The sequence below is a fragment of the Propithecus coquereli genome, unplaced genomic scaffold (assembly GCF_000956105.1).
Source record: "Propithecus coquereli isolate 6110/MARCELLA unplaced genomic scaffold, Pcoq_1.0 Scaffold38, whole genome shotgun sequence".
Lineage (NCBI taxonomy): Eukaryota > Metazoa > Chordata > Mammalia > Primates > Indriidae > Propithecus > Propithecus coquereli.
Genome location: NW_012149507.1, coordinates 4,114,500 through 4,133,080, shown reverse-complemented (window position 1 = coordinate 4,133,080; position 18,581 = coordinate 4,114,500). Strand labels below are relative to the sequence as shown.

Here is an 18,581-nt window from a genome sequence, read left to right as displayed (position 1 = left end):
AAGTGAAAATATTAAAAGTTGTGTAAGAAAAAAGATAAATTATCCTCCAGTGAGCAAACAGACTAAGAGTTGACATGTCAGTGGCAACAACAAGCCAGAAGATAGTGGAACTGTGTCTTCAAAGCACTGAAAGAAAATAACTACCATTATAGAATGTTTTACTTAGAAAAAATATTTTTGAAGAATGAGGGGGAAAAAAGATATTTCCAGACAAACAAAAATAAAGACTTTACCCTCAGGATACCTTCACTAAAGGAAATTCTAAAATATTTACTTTAGGCAAAGGGAAAATAATCTCAGATGGAAGGTCAAAGAAGAGGAATTAAAAGCAAACAAAATGGTAAATATGTAGGTAAACTGAATTATAAAACAATAATCACATTGTTGTTTGGATTAAAAAAGAATTAAAACACAGACATACACACGATAGTACACAAATTGGGAAGAGGTAAGTGTTATTCTAAGACCCTTATGTTTCTGAGACAAGGATAAAACAAATGGAATAACTTTCACACTCCAAATTTCAACCAACAAAAACAAAGAAACCTAGAATATATAGCTTTCAAAGGTGGGGGGTGGAAATGGAATAATGTTTAAAAATGATTTAAAAGCCATCCAGCAAGGACAGAAAAGGAAACACAGAAAAGGAAAGACAAAAAGAAAACAAAAAACAAGGCGATTTTTTAAAGTCATCAGTAATAATATTAAATACTCCTAACTGACAAAGACTGTCAGCTATGAAAAAAATAAAATCCAACTCTATGCTATTTTTAAGAGACATATACAAAGCATAAAGTTACAGAAAGATTGAAAGTTAAAAGATGAAATGTTATATACCATGCAAAAACCAACCAAAAGAAAACCAATGTATCTATATTAATAACAGACAATATAAACTTTAAGGCAAAATGTATTATTAGGGATAGTCACTTTATATTTATCTCATAATATCACTTCCAAATACATAAAGCAACATTTTAAATGAGTAAATTTTATGATATATGAATTCTATCTTAATAAAGTGAGATTATCCTACAGTTTCTTTTCCTGTACTGTCCTTGTCAGCTATTGGTACCAAATCAATTTTAGTCTCAGGATAATCTCACTCATGAACATAGCAGAAATCTTACATGATAGTTAGCAAAAAAAAAAATCCAGGAATATGTAAACAGAGTGTACATAATGTCCAAGTTGGGTTTATCCCAGGAATGCTATCTTAACATTAGACTATTGCCAGAATACATCAAATTAAAATTAAAGGGAAAAATCATATGATCATCCCACTAGACTCAGAAAAAATATGATAATTTTAATAAACTCTTGACAAACCGGGAATAGAAGGAAATTCCCTTTAACTGATAGATGTCTATAAAACACCCATAACAAACATAATACAGTACTTAATGGTGAAATGTTGGAAGTTTTTTCTTTAAGATAAGAATCAAGTTTAGAATAACCAACATCACTACTTTTATTCAACATTATGCTAAAGACTCTAGGCAGAAAATAAGGTAAGAAAATGAAGTAAAAGATATAAAATTTGGAAATGAAGAAATAAACTATCATTGTTTGCACATAATATGACTATATATAGAGAATCTAAAAAAACTTCTAGGTAACTTAAAATTATAAGAAAATTAAGCAAAAAATGATACATAATAATTATATGCAAAATCAATATATAAAAATTAGTTATATTTCTCTTTACTAGCAACAAAAAACTGATATAAAAATACAATTTACAGCACTGAAAATATATAGTAGCTACAAATAAATAACAAGTGATATGCAAAACTCTGTAGAGAATTATAAAACTTTGATGATAGACTTTAAAGAAGACCAAAATAAACGGAGAGAAATATCATGTTCCTGGGTTAGCAGATTCACTATTTTAAAAATATCAATTATTCCTCAATTTATTTATAGATTCAATGCAATCCCAATCAGAATTCTAATGGGTTTTTGTTTTAAATTTTTTTATTGTTGTGTTTTCTTTTGATTTGTCTTGTTTTTTGGTAGAACTTGATAACCTAATTCTACAATGTATATCAAAATGCAAAGGACTATGAATAGCCCTGAAAAAAGAATAATAAACTGGGAGAACATGATCTACCAGTTATCAAATTTACTATAAAACTATAATATTTAAATCAGTGTGATATTGGTCCAGTGGTAGACAAACAGACCAGTGGAATAGCATAGAGAGCACAGAAACAGACTCAAGCATATTCAGAAGCTGGATATATGATACAGCTAGCCTGGCAGAACAGCACAAAAAGGACAAACCTTTCAATAGATGATGCAGGGACAACTGTGTCTCCGCTGGGTGGGAAGTTAATTTTGACCCTTACCTTCCAGCATACTGAAATGTAAGCAACAAAACCGTAAAGCTTTTAGAATATAATCTACTCGATATCTCCATGATCTTGAAATAGAGAAGGCATTTCTTCGAAAAAGGCACAAAAATCACTAATGACAAGGTAGATGTCAGTAAATCTGACTACAATAAATTTGACATTAAAATGAATGTGGTCACCATAAAGAGAGGAAAAATAAGCTGCTAAGTGGGAGAAGGTATTAACAATTTACAGAGCCACAAAGGAATTTATATTCCTACCATATAAAGAACTTTGCAAGTCGATAAGAAACCATTAGAAAAATGGGCAAAAACCTTGAACAGGCATGTTATGAAAGAGGATCTCAAAATGGACTATATACACAGGAAAAGATTCAAACTCACTTGACACCCAGATTGTCAAAACTGGAAATGTGTGAATATCCTAAGGGTTGGCAAGGATGTGGAGCAATGGGAATTCTCATACTCTTCAGAAAATAGTACAGAATTATCTAGTAAAGTGGAAGATAAACAGACCCTCTGACCCAGCAATTCTATTTTTAGGGAAAAAACCTAGAGAAACTTGTTCACTTATGTACCAGCAGATGTGTACAAAAATGTTCATAGCTACATTATTTGATGTAGCTAAAAATGCAAAATACCCAAATAGCAATCAATAGTTTGTGATATGGCTACATAATGGAATACCACACAGTAATGAGAAGGGACTCTGGGAGTGTTGGGAGTGTTGGGACCTTGGGCCTAGCTGATGCTGCTCTAAAGAAGGAAGTCATCAGCTAAGGCTACAAGGAGACCCCTCGGGTGCCTTGACATGGCCAAGCAGTGGAGGCCCCTGTGTAGAGGGGAACACATGAAAAGCACCTCTTTGTGGCTATCAGAGCCACTATCACAAGAGGCACTTCCCACATGGAGAGTTGTGCTTGGCCATCAAGCCTACACCCCTACATCCTCTGTAATTTGAACATTGACTGTTAAAAATCCAGAGTCATTGGATCCTGGGACTCCTGAAACTAGTAGCATATTGGTTATAGGTACTTTGAAAGACATTAGTTTTCACAGTAAGTACACATTTTATAGTAAATATTCTAAGAAATTATTATGCTTTTGTATATGAATCAGAAAACATAAATTTTTTTTTTTTTTGAGACAGAGTCTCGCTCTGTCACCTGGGCTAGAAAGCCGTGGTGTCAGCCTAGCTCACAGCCACCTCAAATTCCTGGGCTCAAGGGGCTCAAGAGATCCTCCTGCCTCATCTTCCCAAGTAGCTGGGACTACAGGTGTGCACCACCACGCCCAGCTAATTTTTTTCTATTTTTAGTAGAGACAGAGTCTTGCTCTTGCTCAGGCTGGCCTTGAACTCCTGACCTCAAGTGATCCTCCTGCCTTGGCCTCCCAGAGTGCTAGGATTACAGACGTGAGCCACCACGCCGGACAAAATACATAAATCTTGCCTGGTTAGCCAAACTACTTGTATTTATCACAAAAGTCATGCCACTGCAAACAATGGACACTGGAGAGATAACATGAACCCTTTACAAGGTATGGGTGTGCGCGTGCGTGGGCAGCAAGCGTATCCTCGTGCACAGGACATGCCATACTACAGAAAGTCGCATGCTCACCTTGTATGCCTCATCGCTGACAGCCTTGATGTTGGCTTCTCTCCATTTTCCTGGCACCCCACCAATTACCTCTCGATAGTTCACATAATAGCCAGTAATTTCTGCCCCTCCGGTCTTATCTGGTTGCTTCCATCCAAGAACCATTGAGTCACGACAACTTTCAAGACAAGTGATACCATAGGGTGGAGATGGTGCCGCTGTTGCGATATGAATAGCTCGTGAGTAGACAGAAATGCATTTATGACTCTATATGTAAATTTGCTTAATTGGTGCCACATATGAGGGCACTAGCTCTTGCAGTATAAAACTAAAATGTCAGGCTGATCAGTTAGCATCCGACTTGGTGTATGAGGAAAAGAATGGACACACAGTAAAAAGTGCACTTCAGTCGTTATTCCAAAGATAAAAAAAACTTGTCCCAGCACAATGGTACAATATCCTGAAAAAAAAGATTCCTTTTCCCATAAGTATTTTTTCGAAGTATATATTTTTGCTTCTTTATGTGGTTTTATTTTTATTTGTTCCCTGAGGAAAATGGAATGTGTATATCAATTTCTGCCTCAATTTGCTTATTTAGAATTTCCATGTATTTCCAAATGGCTAGCATGTCACCATTCAGGCACACTTACCCTTGTGAAAATGTACAGCTATACAGGTTCTGTCTACACACAGGAAAAATATTATTCTGGAGCTCAGCTAAATGCTACCTTTCAAAAACATTTTTAAAAAACAGGCACAATCTGCCATGTGACTTTCTCTTAGTACATAATACTTTTTGTTCCATTATTTTTAACCTGATGTTGGAAAATTATTCATGTAGCACAAAATACTATACAGCTGTCACAGTGTTTATTAGTGCCTAGCCAGAAAAATATTTGGAAAATATTTCAAAAGTTGTCCTTCATTTATGTGGCTTTGCTGATCAACTTTTCACTCAACTACTGAAATTATAGTTTTCAATGAAAGAGGGTGGATTGATGGAAAGAAATTCATTTAGATATGCAATAACATCAAAAATAATTTTCTGAATTATTTGGATTATAGGAGATAAAGGGAACTATCTCATTCTTATTCAAAAAGATTCTCAAAACAATGAAGACTTTTAAAATAAAATACATTTGTTTCTCTCTTCCCCACTCACCAACCTCCTTTATTCTTTACATTTTAAAAAGCTTTCTCTCCCTCCCTCCTGTCTCAATTTCAGAGCACTGTTGAATATAAAGTCTCAAATGAATATCCCATCTCGTTTGGGTTGAAGGGACAAATAATGGTGTCAAAAAATAGAGTTTACAAAAGTTGGGGTGGGGTAGAGATAAGGCATTTAGAAATTTATCAGCATATGCTCATCATTTCCTTTTTATTTGATAAGAAAAACCATTGTGTCCTCGAATATATAAGCCACAGATACCAGAAATCCTAATCAGATCATTCTTGGCTTACTGGTAAATAGTCTTAAATAAATCACTGCTGGCAATGTTGATCGTGCATCATAGGATATAGCTACCTGTGATTATAATACCAGCTTAAACTCTTCGTAGCTATCACTAGCACTATCAAAGAGAGTTATTTTCAGCTATTTAAATTAGCAAATAATTAGCAAATAATCACTTGAAAAACTAGAGGATGAACAATAGAAATTAAAAACTATGACCCAGGTAATATGTCACTTCTTTGTGAAATCTTTTTCTTTTTCATGTACTGAACTTGAATATTTCAAAGGACCTCACACAGGCTAGGATAACCAATTCCTTCCTGCTCTTGTGCCTAATCCTCTGGGCAAAATGAGCCCAGAGGTGTGCGTGCCTAATAGACCAAGAAAGGATTTATAACCAAATTAAGGATTCTATCATTTTTAAGCCCCAAAAATAATGTGTGAAAGCCAAACCCATATACAATTACTTTTACAATTCATTAGATAAAAGTTATTTCAAATGACTAGCTGGAAACAAATAAAATTAAGAATGACACCGATGAAAGCGAACACAGATGAAGAATGTGACACAGACGATGAGAGGTGAGGACACTGATGGAGACGGATGGAACAGTTTCACTTTTTCAACTCTCACCTATGTCCTTCTTCTTTTTCAGGGGGTCAGACTTACTTTTCCCCTTAGGAGCTGCTTTCTGTGGTGGTGGGGTAAGCTCTTCCTGAACTGTTTCACTTACTTTACTCACTTCTGTTTGGCCCAGGTTTGGGGAGCTACTGGGTAGTGAAGGTTTGTTAGGTTTGCTACCGCGTAAAGCATCTTTCTGGAAGGTTGGTGGAGAGGCTTCATGCACGCCCCCCATGGAGGCTGTTAGTCCACCAGGTGCATCGCTCAGTGCAGGCCACACGTCTGGAGACACTCCTCCCCCTACAATTGCCAGACAACAACAGAAACGCGTTGGGCCCTGGACAGGGTACCAATTGCTCTTATGTGATAGAACGAAGAGAAAAACATTAGGACCACAAGCAGAACAAAACAACCTTGGCTTAACGGAAATCACTTGGACTTGCAAGAAATATGGAAAGCATACACGTCACACAATGTACACCAACAAACATTTGAACTTCTCCATATTCTGGAAAAAGGAGAAATGAGAGGAAAAAACACCACACAGATAGAACAGGAACCACTTCAATTTGCAGAACCCAAAGCATTTTTAGTATATACAAGAAAAAGCAAATCTGAGACATTTCTTGAAAGATAAAGCCCTACTATTCAACAGAATGGAAAAAAAAAGGACCATAAAGTGCACAAGAGCATAATATTAAAGATCCTGAAATATAACCGTTAGAATTATGTACATTACCGCAATAGTAATGGTCTGTACCTCCCAACCTCAAAGAAACATGTCCGTATTATAAGGAATGTTCAAAAATAATATGAGTTGCTAACTGAAGACAAAGTTAAATAATTTTTCTTTTAAAATATGCATTACTGTACCACAAATTTTATTTTTACTGCTCTAAGCTACCTGGGTCCCTTTTCTACTCTTATCAAAGATTGGGAGATACATCACATACATGCATATAATTACTTTATTACTGGTTTTATTTTGTTGGTTACTTTGCGAGCAGAGATGAAACATAGGTTAAGCCTTGCATGAACTTTACAGAAGTTTAAAAGGAGCATGTTAATGTGCTGTTAGTGAAAACAAGCCAGGCTCTGGCCTAGATGAAATGCTTGTAAGTACAAGATCATCTGTGTTAGGGGTGATGTACCACCTCATGGGACCGGGATGGCCCTTCACAGTCCCAAGATGAGCACGAAGTTAGAATGGAGTTTCACACAATGGGAAATATCTGAGGAAACTTGGGCTTGTGAAGATGAAAAGGCTACAGATGCACAGAATCTGGATAAGTGATGAAGATCTGTAAAATGACAGCTATGGAAGGTTAGATGTCACCTAGAGTCAGAAAAATGATCATCTAAGGATGGAATCATCAAGCAATATTCGAAGCTTTAAAAAATTTCCGGAAAGGATGATATCTTCCTTTATAATTTAGAAAAAGTCATTTTCGCCTTCAAAGTTATGCACGAGGAACTTACCAATAGCAGCTTTGACTTCAATAGCTTCTGAATCCTGGGAATATTCACTAAGTCCAGCTGCATTGACTGCTCTGACCCGGAAAATATAACTCTGACCAGTCACCAATCCATGACAAGTAAATCTAAAAGGAAAAAAGTTTTAAAAAGCTTTCTTAGGAGGAAAATTAGGGAAGATGATTGTTAGCTTAACTAAATGACCCAGCTTTATGAAAAAAATTCATTTTTTAAAAAGAATGCTGGGTGCAGTGGCTCATGCCTGTAATCCGAGCACTTTGGGAAGCTGAGGTGGGAGGATCACTTGAGGTCAGGAATCTGAGACCAGCCTGGACAACATAGTGAGACCCCATCCTCTACAAAAAATCAAACAAAAAAATAGCCGGACATGGTGGCATGCATCTGTAGTCCTCACTAATTGGGAGGCTGAGGCAGGAGGATCACTTGAGTCAGGGAGTTTGAGGTTGAAGTGAGCTATGATCATGCCACTGCACTCCAGCCTGGGTGACAGAGTGAGACACCATTTCTAAAAAAAAAAAAGGAAGAGAAAGGATTCAGGTAACATATGTGCTTTAGATAAGAAGGCAACTAAGGCAATTTTCTAAACTCACTCTGCCAAAAAATGAGAAGTCCTGGTTTTTCCCTGAATATTCATCAATAAAATGGGGATAATAATCCCTACATAATAGTTTTCATTTAAAGAGTAGCTATAAATTATATAAAGTACCTGTGAGAGGGCCTGACATATATGAGATATTTAATAAATAATAGATAGTATTAATAATATTACTAATGGCTATTTCAGGTATACGCTGATGGCTGTAAGGCACTGTTGCTCCTTGTCACAAGACTCCTGTCACGTTGGTTGCTCCTAGTCTCTGTCTCCCTGCATGCCAGGGAAGGTACAATTGCTTGAGAAATTATACTAGAATCTGAAAATAAGGTAAAAAATGGACTCCAGAATTACCATTTAGATATAAGACTCCAATAATGAGGTGTGAATCCATGGGCAGTTTCACTCATAAAACCACCTGTCTCTTTAATAGCTATTATGGCTATAAATAGCTGTTTCATGAATCACTGTGACATCTGAATCCATCCTAAGGACTGCAACCAGGGTGAGTTAACAAGGCTGCTAATGACTCTATTACTATTAGCATGTTCAAATATTTAATAAAGGCAGCCATAATCCAGGCCAGTCCTTCAGTCCTTAGGGTCTGCTCAGTTCAGGGAATATTTCTTGATCTCTCAGTGTTCCAGACACTGAGCTAGGTATTATGGACACAAAAATGAGTAAAAAATGGTGCCTGCCCTCCAGCAGCTCCTGTCTGTTTGTAGAGAGGGAGACTGCCTACACTCTACCAATATTTCTAAACAGTCCAGGAAAATGCTGGAGAAGTCGGAGTCAAAATGAAATGCACCAACATGCTATATGTCTCTTGCAAAACATATTGCCTTGTTCCATCAATTATTTTGTCACTACTCTCTCATGTTCTGCAAAAGAACCAATTCATCCTATGGGGGTCCTGGGACTTAGAAGTGGCCCAAGCCAGAGGCTGTCTAACAAGCCTGTTTGACAATTTCTTGGGGGAAGATCCCCCTCTTGGATTGGTCCTAAATCAAAGGAGGCTCAGAGTTTGGGTACACGCCAGAACTCACCATCAGTTTGCAAAGCTGGTTGATAAAATAGTTGAAAGCAAGAAAAAAAAAATAACCCTCCTCACACTAGAAACAGGTACAAAGAGGTGGCAAAGTATTCTGAATGTCTTTTTTTTTTTTAAGTAGGGTTTTGCTCTGTTGCTGGGGCTAGGGTGCAGTGGTGTAATCACAGCTCACTGCAACCTCAAACTCCTGGGCTCAAGCAATCCTCCTGCCTCAGCCTTTCGAATAGCTGGGACTACAAGCCCACGCTACCACACCCAGCTAATTTTTCTATTTTTAGTAGAGACAGGGTCTCACTGTTGCTCAGGCTGGTCTCAAAGTCCTCAGCTCAAGCGATCCTCCTGCCTCAGCCTCCCAGAGTGCTAGGATTACAGGTGTGAGCCACCATGGCTGGTCCAAATTTTTGCATTTTTTTGTAGAAGCAGTGTCTCGCTCTTCCTCAGTTCTGAATGTCTCTGTTTTAGTGTTATTTATGTCTTCTTAGCACTGGGTTTAATCATGTTGATGTCCAGAATCTGTAAAATGTTGATATTTTTTTCCTGTATCATTTAAAATGCCTGGCTAATTTCCATTAAGTAGGCCCTATTATATCCTTGGAATCTATTATCATATTGCATATTAAAGACCAGAACAGAGGGGTTAAAAAAAAAAAAGAAATAGCATAAGGGAATAGAATCAGAAAAGAGCTATAAAATGAACTCTTACAATAGCTGACATTATGTGCTTTTAAGTGTTCAATATAACAAACCTTTTTTGTCAAATGTATTGCATTAGACAGGTTTGATTTGAAATTCACTTGGAATGTAGCATCTTTTAAAAATCCCCCTCCACTGGCTGTCTTTGCAGCCACATCCCGTCAGTTACCGTGAGCCCTTCACGGGGTTGTTGTTGCAGGGCTCCCACTTGCCAGAGCCAACAACGCTCGACTCTATGTAGTACCCGACCAGCTCTTTAGCGTCTTTGGACTCCTCCCAGGAAACTACCACGGAGGTATCTGTATTTCTGCTTGGGATGATTTTGCCAGGGGCCTTGGGGATATCTGAGAAAGAGGAAACTGGGGATTAAACTCAGGATGGTTTTAAAAAATTCATTCTTATCACTCATGCACAAACACATGCATAGAAACGTTACACACATAATAATGTCAAACGTATGTTGCTTTATTTTACAATGTATTTGTTAAAGCAGAAATTTTTTTTTTAAGTTAATTTGGGAACATAACAACAAACTTAATATCCATGAACTCTGGAAAAACCCATTAGCAATATTGTTAAAACTCCCAGAAAAGTTTACTTTTCAGAAGCAAAAACAATGAGTTTTTGTTTAATGTATAGCCCAAGTACAGCCCTCAATTAACACATTAACTGCCACATGAGTTGTATTTAACTCACGCTGGTTTTGAGCCCAGGGCCTCAAGAAGCAAAACCTGGGCAAAACCCTACAGTTGGTTTGTGAAAATGTTACTTGTTGATATTCTTATTGTTACAATTAATACTGACTAACTAATTCTAAAAACGTGGATTAAATGAATAGAAGTCAATAAATTTTGTTTTTCATTAAATTTTTCATTATATTAGAAAGGATAGTTTTGTTTTTGAATTTTTTATTCCATTTTCATAATAAAACACCATGGCCCCAAGGAAAAAATTTTTTTTCTACTGTGGCAATGTGTTAAATTTATAAAATGTAAGAAGGATGTCACCATTTTTACTTCTGATAATATATATGCATATGACTATACAAAGATGCACACTATATATGTCTATATATGTCTACTAATTAGATTCTTGCTTTGAAATTTTCTCTTGAAGTAAAATAGGTTTACAGTTGCTTAACTTAACTCTACACTTACCAAGCTTGTCCCCTACCACGGTCACTTCTGTTGCCTCTGAGGGTTCCCCAACTCCTGCGGAATTAGAACAGCGGACGCGGAAACAGTAGGATTTCCCCTCAGCCAAGTCGAACAGAGCAAAGCGGGGAGACTTCACTGGGAGCTCTGTGTTCACCCGCTGCCAATTTTCTGTTCCTGCTTCACACTGCAGCAAGAACAGGGAAACTCAGTGAAAGCACGGCAAGCGCACACGGGAACTCCAGGCTGGGCATCTCCAAGTGTCACCTGCCAACACGCTGCTCCCTTTACACAAGTTGGACTAGAGAAGAGATTTAGAGGAAATGGGGGAGGAGGCTGCCGGAGTCTACCAGATTCTCTAATCAAGTATGGCTTTTATCGTTTGACAAATATGCTACTTTAATACCTCACTTCCTTTGTTAACTAAGTAAGATCATCAATCTGCTTAGAGAAGTCTCTGTTTTGAGAATAGTTTGGGGTTAGGTATTTTTCTAATTTTTAGAGTAGGTAATTAAATTTAATGTGCTGTGTTTGATACTTACATTTCCATTACATTGTTATAAACTGTATTATTTTAATAGAGTGTTATTGAACAACTCGTAACATCATTCAGGTCTGTGCTAAATACCACCTCCTCAGAAAGGCCCTCTTGATCACCTCCCCATCACCAATGTAAAAGAGTCCTTTGCTCTTCTCTTATCACTCTTTGTCCCTTATCCTGCTTCAGTTTTCTTGAAAATGCTTATTACTATTTGAAATTAAATTATTTATTTGTTGTCTCCTTCACTGAATAGCAAATTCTATGATTTTGGGGAGCTGTGTTGTTCACCACTTTACCCCAAAGCCTAGAATTGTATCTGGCACATAGTAAATAATCAACTGCGGTACTTTTTTTCCTGAATGAATGAATGAAAGATAAAGAAGATGTTCTTCTATCATATGATCCAGTCATCACACTGTTGGGTACATACCCAAAAGAAAGGAAATCAGTATGTCAAAGAGATATCTGCACTTCCATGTTTACCTTAGCATTATTCATAATAGCCAAGACATGGAATCAGCGTAAGTGTCCATCAGTGAAGAAATGGATAAAGAAGATGTGGTACATATACACAATGAAATATTATTCAGCCATGAACAAAATCGTTATTTGCAGCAACACAGATAGAACTAGAGGCCATCATGTTAAGTGAAATAAGCTAGTGGCATGTTCTTACTCATATGTGGAGGCTAAAAAAGTTAATCTCATGGAGGTAGAGAGTAGAATGATGGTTACCAGAAGCTAAGAAGGGGGCGGGAGGATGAAGAAAGGTTGGATAATGGGTACAAACATACAATTAGATAGAAGGAATAAGTTCTAGTGTTTGATACCACAGTAGGGTGATTATAGTTATCAATAATTTATTGTATATTTTGAAATAGCTAGAAAAGAAGATTTGTAATGGTCTCAACACAGAGAAATGATAAATGTTTGAAGTGATGGATATCACATTTACCCTAATTTGATCATTACACATTGTATGCACGTGTGAAAATATTGCATGTACCCCAAAATATGTATAATTACTATGTATCAATAAAAAACCAGATTTTAAAAAGATGTATTTTTCGTCCCAAATTTTGGAATAATTAATGGCAAAACTAATTTTAAAAGGTTCTATTCTTAAAATTAAAATGATGTAGAGTGACTTGGAAATCCTTGAATATAAGGATGCGGTGTATATTTGAGCTTTGGCAGAGGATATAGTAAGAAAACTGTCAGAGGAAGTTTTCAGCCATCCTTTCTCCTTCTATTCTAACTTCCAACTCTGCCCAAGGTTGGTGGAAGCAGAAATTTAGATGCTCTTGCCTGATTTTGCTACTGAACTTTTTAACCATTTTGAAAGACTTTTACAGAAATCCAAATTTTGTGACAGACTGCCAGCTGTCAGGATGATACATTTTTGGGACTGAAGTTTACTAGTACGTCACACTCAGCACACACTCCATTGACTTGAAGTGGGAGGCGACGTGTCTTGGAGGAAAGGACCCAGAGGCATCGGGTCTGGTCCTAGCTGTGTTAATAACAAGCTGCATAACCTTGGAAAGTCACATGAATGCTCTTGGTCTCAGTTTCATCACCTGCAAAATGAGCAAATTCAACAAGGTAACCTCTAAAGTTCCTCGCAGTGTCTTTTAGGATAAAGAGTCACTCGTGTGTGAGTGGGGAGAAGTAGCACAATCTGATGCCCACTGAGGGACCTTTAATCCTTTCGTTTATGGCTTTGATTCATTTTGACATATTCCCACCTCAACCCCCAGGGAATACTTAAAACAATTATCGGTCATTTATACTTTCATAATAAAAATAACAGCTGACTCTCACAGTGCTAAGAACTCTATAAGCCATTACAACTCTTTAATCTGCTAAACTATGCTATGAAGTAGGTATTGTGGAGGTGGGATTGTGTGATTATCAAAGTGGTCCAGAGAAGACTTAGGCTTGGGAAGACTGAAAGGCAGCCCAGCCTTTCAGCGGGATTTATGGACTACACCAGATTGCCTGGGTTCAAATCCCACCTCTGCCTCATACCAGCTGGGTGACCTTGGGTAAATTATATATCCCATCAATGCCTCAGTTTCCTCATTTACAAAATAGGCATGATGAAAATAAAAGTATTTATCTCATAGGGTTACTGTAAGAACTAAGTAGGTTAACACGTGTAGACTGCTTACAACAGTGCTATTTTCATTCCTGCTGTTAGCCTGTGATATGGTCATTGTCTCTGACATGACCACATTCTTGGTAGGGGAGTGAGAAAGAGAGCTTAAGATATAGACACCCGAGGAAAAATTTGGGGCTGAAAAGAACACAGCAGGATAGGGAGGCTGGGAGTGCCAAAGTCTGATTTATCTGATTCCCTTGCTAATAAACCCTCAGTTCCACCCGTTTCAGGGCTCACAGACATGCTGTAAGGATGAACAATCACAGGGGTAGCCCAAGAGGCAGCACTGCTGGGAGCATGGACATCCTGAGGACAGAAACACACCATGGGACCAGAGCAGGTGAACCATTTCCCTTCAGAAAGATCAACGTATCAGAAGTGGGTCCTCAGAAATAATTTTAGTCTCAGCTCAGACTAGTTTGACATTTGGGTAGTTCTGTAAATGTAGCCCAGGTCTCTGGACGTGTTCTGCATCCCCAATATTTCAGCATCCCGGGTGTTCTGTGCTCCGTACAGGCTTCTCTACTCAATGCTGTGCTCGTGAATGTTCCCTCCTATTCCACACAAATAGGTGTGCAGGTAGAAGAATATTTAAATTTTTAATCACGGACTCATACATAGTTAGGTCTAGAGAGGTTATAGACTTTCATGGAGAAATTAGAGTTTATGCAACCAGGGGAAATGTTCAACAGAAGCCAAAGTTGACTCATCTGAAGAAAATGCCTCAGAAGTAGGTTGTTACATATCACTATTATAGGAAAGATGGTAATTACTATCACAAAAGTTATTCAGAACCTCTTTCTGTGGAGTGTTTCGGAGATTCAGTGGGGGGTATGTATTAAACACACCAGGAAGGGAACATTTATCTATCACTCTATTCTTGCCCTCTATTTTTTTTTAAAGCTTAGAATACTACTTGTTATATTTTATTTGAGGTTAATATCTAGAAAATATAACAATAAAAATGTAAATTTTTAGTATTATTTTCATACATCTAGACTCTCTTGGAAGATGTCCATGTGGCATGTTGCAGAGATGATGCATTTATCATTACCAATTTGCTAGGGATAAGAAGGAAGTGAGGAATGCAGCTCAAAGAGTTTTGTGTATTGTATCTACATTGTTACATAATTTGCAGATGGTTGCATACACCTATATACCTATGAAATCTATTCTCTTGCAATAATTGTCAGGGAAGATGACCTAATAGGTGTTTTATAATTGAATGAATGATCAGAATAGTACTAAGGATAAAAGAGAGAGACCTTTAGGAAAATTAGTTGAGCTCCATAGTTTTGTAAAAAACAATCCCTGCTATAATTTTGCTATGAAAGTAAAATGTAAAGTAAATGATACGTTTTCATGCTATCACACAATTTCATAAAAATAAAATTTAAAAGTACGAACATTTGTTTCATTTATTGTTCTAAAAAATGGCACACTGCTACCAATAAAAATATAAATGTTCTTACATATAGGATGAAATAAACTTGTTTCATTTTCTCAATTATATCCTAATAAAAACTTTCTTAACAAATGAATTTTGAACCTCATTTTAAGCAAATTCTCTTCAAATGTGCTTTTTCCAGTAGCCAGGATCCTGTTAGCCAAGGACTTTTAGTGCCGCTTAGACCTGTGTCTTGCCTGGCAGGCTCTTCTGTTCTGCATTTGTGGCTGGGTCAGTTCCCCCAAATAATGTCCTGTCCAGGTTGGGGTTCTTCTCCATTTTCTGGGCATTAATGTTTATCATAACTCCCCTCAAATACGGGTATATGATTAAGGCACATATTATTCTCATCCATTCCACCCATTCTAGGCCTTCATTGTATGCTGTCCTCTCTAATGTTCTCTCTAATGCATCCCCAACATAATTGTAAGATATTTGGGGGAAGCACAGCAGCCTAGGGCTTGCTGTCCTTGACTTCTCCTTTCCTCTCTCCCATCTAGCCTCACTGATACTCATGCCTTAATACAGAAGGACAAGTGGCAGAGAGATGAAAAACCATTACCACAGCAAGGGAGACAAGAAAGTCTCTAGAAGACATTGCCATATGGGCAATCTCCATTTCAGAAACATTGCTCTTCTTATAGGGGTTATGATTTTGGGTCTGTGGACCTCTTAGGAGTCTATGGGTGAGTCTTGGGGATCTATAAACCCCCTGACTTTAAGGCAGAATTCTGTGTGATATACATTTTTCTACGGAGAGAGTTCACAGTTTATATGGACTTAAAAGAGTTCAGGACATCCTCCCTCCTCCTCCCTCACTCCACTTGTCTCTGGAAATTTAATCTCTACTTCTTTAAAGAAATCTTTATAGGAAGTGGCATGAGGTAGCATTGGTTCTGGAGTCTTACCTTTTCAACAAAGTACATAATGCCCTCATGGCCACGCTGGCCAGGGGGCTTCCAGCTGAGCACCACATAGCTCCGGGTAGCCTCAGTGACACAGAGGTCTGTGGGGGGCCCAGGAATAATACCCTCTGAAAAACAACAAAGAAAATTAGGAGCACACATTTCAGGTAGCCCAGGATACTCAGAGAGCTGTGAGATGTTTCTCTCTTCCTGGAGGAAGAGTTAATTATGGCTCCACACAGTATAAAGAAGTACATTATCTCTAAAATTCTCCCTAAACATCATTCATTCATCACTCATTCAATCATTCAAATGGCATTGAGCATTTAGAATACAGAGCTAAGGAACCTGGGATACTGTTCTTATCTTTGACTAGTTTACAACTGAGTTGGTAAAACAAGAAGTTGAGTAGCACAAGGCAGTGTGTGTTCATGTGCTAAAGGACACAAAGAGCATACTGAGGTCAAGAATGTGTCATGAGGTGATAGGATTTGATTTCTGTGTCAAAGTCTACCAGATATGGTGAGATAATGTGATACTATCTAGCTCTATCTCATGATTTATTCCCATTTTTAGTGGGAAAACATATGAAAAGCTTCTTAGATGAAGCAAATATTTGTCATTCCTTTATTGGCACTGGGACTTCCAGTGTATTCTCCTGACTCCCTTGGCGTGTACTTTAGTTTTTAGTAGAGTTTATATTTCTGTTCTGCCCTCCGGCCTTGAGCCACTTACTTTACCTTGACCTCTGGCATCTATGTATACTGAGTTTCCTCACCTCCTGCTTGTTAAGAGCAGCTTTACTGTAACTATAATTGTATGCCCACCTCCACTAGGACCTTGGCTCCTATCTATATGCTCATAGGAATCTGTGCTCCACCTTGTTTTCATCTCTGAGCCAGGTTAAACCCTGCTTGCAGAGGGTTCATTTGGCCCTAAACTCTAGATGCCTCGGGACTTCTAGGGTCTGGGTGCTTCTAGAAGTCTGTCCTTGCTTTTGCCCTAATGTTTCTGACCTGGTCTCAGAACTTTTATTTTTATACCCAGCTAAGGTTTTCAGATAGGATAGAGGGTGTGCCCTATATTTTTATTTGCTAAATGTGTGTCATAAATTTGCTTAACATAGTTGCTGCCTCAGTATTTATTTTTAGGTCTGACATAAGTTGTTTGAAACCCAGTGGTCACCTTTGGCCTACTTAAAACTTCCCCTTTCCATGTGATTGTATGTGATATAGCCTGCTTCTTCCTCATCCCACTGACCCAAAAACCAACATACCTTACAGGTTCTAAACATGATAAAACCTGATGGTCAACACCAGAGTCATGTAAACAAGTTCCTCCTTTCTGTGTGTTTTCTTTAAATTAGTCAATCCACAAACCCTGTGGGAAAGCCTAAGGAATAAAACCTGTGGACCTTAATAAAAGCCCAGTCTCACAGGTCCTCTCTCTCTCTCTAGCTCCCCATCCACTGATTGCACTCCCTGCTGCCTAACAAAAGCAAGCCTTGAAAGGATCGAATTGTTCCCCCAGAATAAAAGTCAAGAGTGTTCTAGAAATACAAAAATATCTAGCACCAAACAATGTCTGGCATCTAGTAACAGCTACCAAGTATGTAAAGAAGCAGGAAAATACAACCCATTATGAGGAGAAAAATGAACCAATAGAAACAAAACTTGAAATAATACAGATGGTAGTAGTCTCATCTATGAATTACTGAATAAGAATTAGTAGACAAAAACATAAAAAGTTATAAATATGTTCAAGAAGATAAAGACTAAATATGTTAAAGACATGGAAAATATAAAAATGGTCCAAATTGAACTTTCAGAGATGAAAATTATAGAGTCTAAGATGAAAAATACATTGGCTAGGCTGGGTGTGATGGCTCACACCTGTAATCCCATCACTTTGGGAGGCTGAGGCAGGAGGATCACTTGAGCACAGGAGTTCAAGTCTGCAATGAGCTATGATGGTGCCACTGCACTCCAGCTTAGGGCAATGGAATGAGACCCTGTCTCAAAACAAACAAACAAACAAAAAACATTGGCTGGAATTCACATCAGGTGAGACATTGAAGAGGAAAAGGTTAGTAAACTTAGTGACACAGGAATAGAAACAATCCAAAATGAAATGCAGAAAGAAAAAAGACTGAAATGGAAAAATGAACACAAACATCAGCAAGTCTGGGATGATTTCAAGTGGTTTCAAGTGGCCTATAGTTGAAGTTCCTAAAGTAGAGAACAGAGGGAGGTACAGGATTATGTAAAATATAGATTTCCTGGGGGGTGGGGAGAGAGGGAGGTACAGGAAAAAATATTTGAAGAAATAATGATAAACATTTTCCAAATCTGTAGGAAAACTGCAAACCCACAGATCAGAGAAACTTGCAAACTCTAAGCACAAGATATATAAAAAGAAACTACACAAATGCACATCAAAATCAAATTTTTAAAACCAATGATTAAGAGAATATCTTAAAAGCAGATACAGAAAAAAAGACACATTACACAT

General features: G+C 37.6%; 1 protein-coding gene across 1 annotated transcript in view; it reads right to left on the bottom strand.

Annotated features, from left to right (window-relative positions):
* MYOM1 (myomesin 1) overlaps nucleotides 1-18,581 on the bottom strand; it is a 184,578-nt gene that overhangs the window by 50,393 nt on the left and 115,604 nt on the right. Inside the window, exons 13-18 of the mRNA XM_012652075.1 lie at nucleotides 16,074-16,198; nucleotides 11,017-11,200; nucleotides 10,029-10,203; nucleotides 7,509-7,630; nucleotides 6,042-6,329; nucleotides 3,976-4,172 (exon numbers count right to left, since the gene is read on the bottom strand). Coding sequence (XP_012507529.1) covers nucleotides 3,976-4,172; nucleotides 6,042-6,329; nucleotides 7,509-7,630; nucleotides 10,029-10,203; nucleotides 11,017-11,200; nucleotides 16,074-16,198 — 1,091 coding nt within the window. The remainder of the gene's footprint in view (nucleotides 1-3,975; nucleotides 4,173-6,041; nucleotides 6,330-7,508; nucleotides 7,631-10,028; nucleotides 10,204-11,016; nucleotides 11,201-16,073; nucleotides 16,199-18,581) is intronic.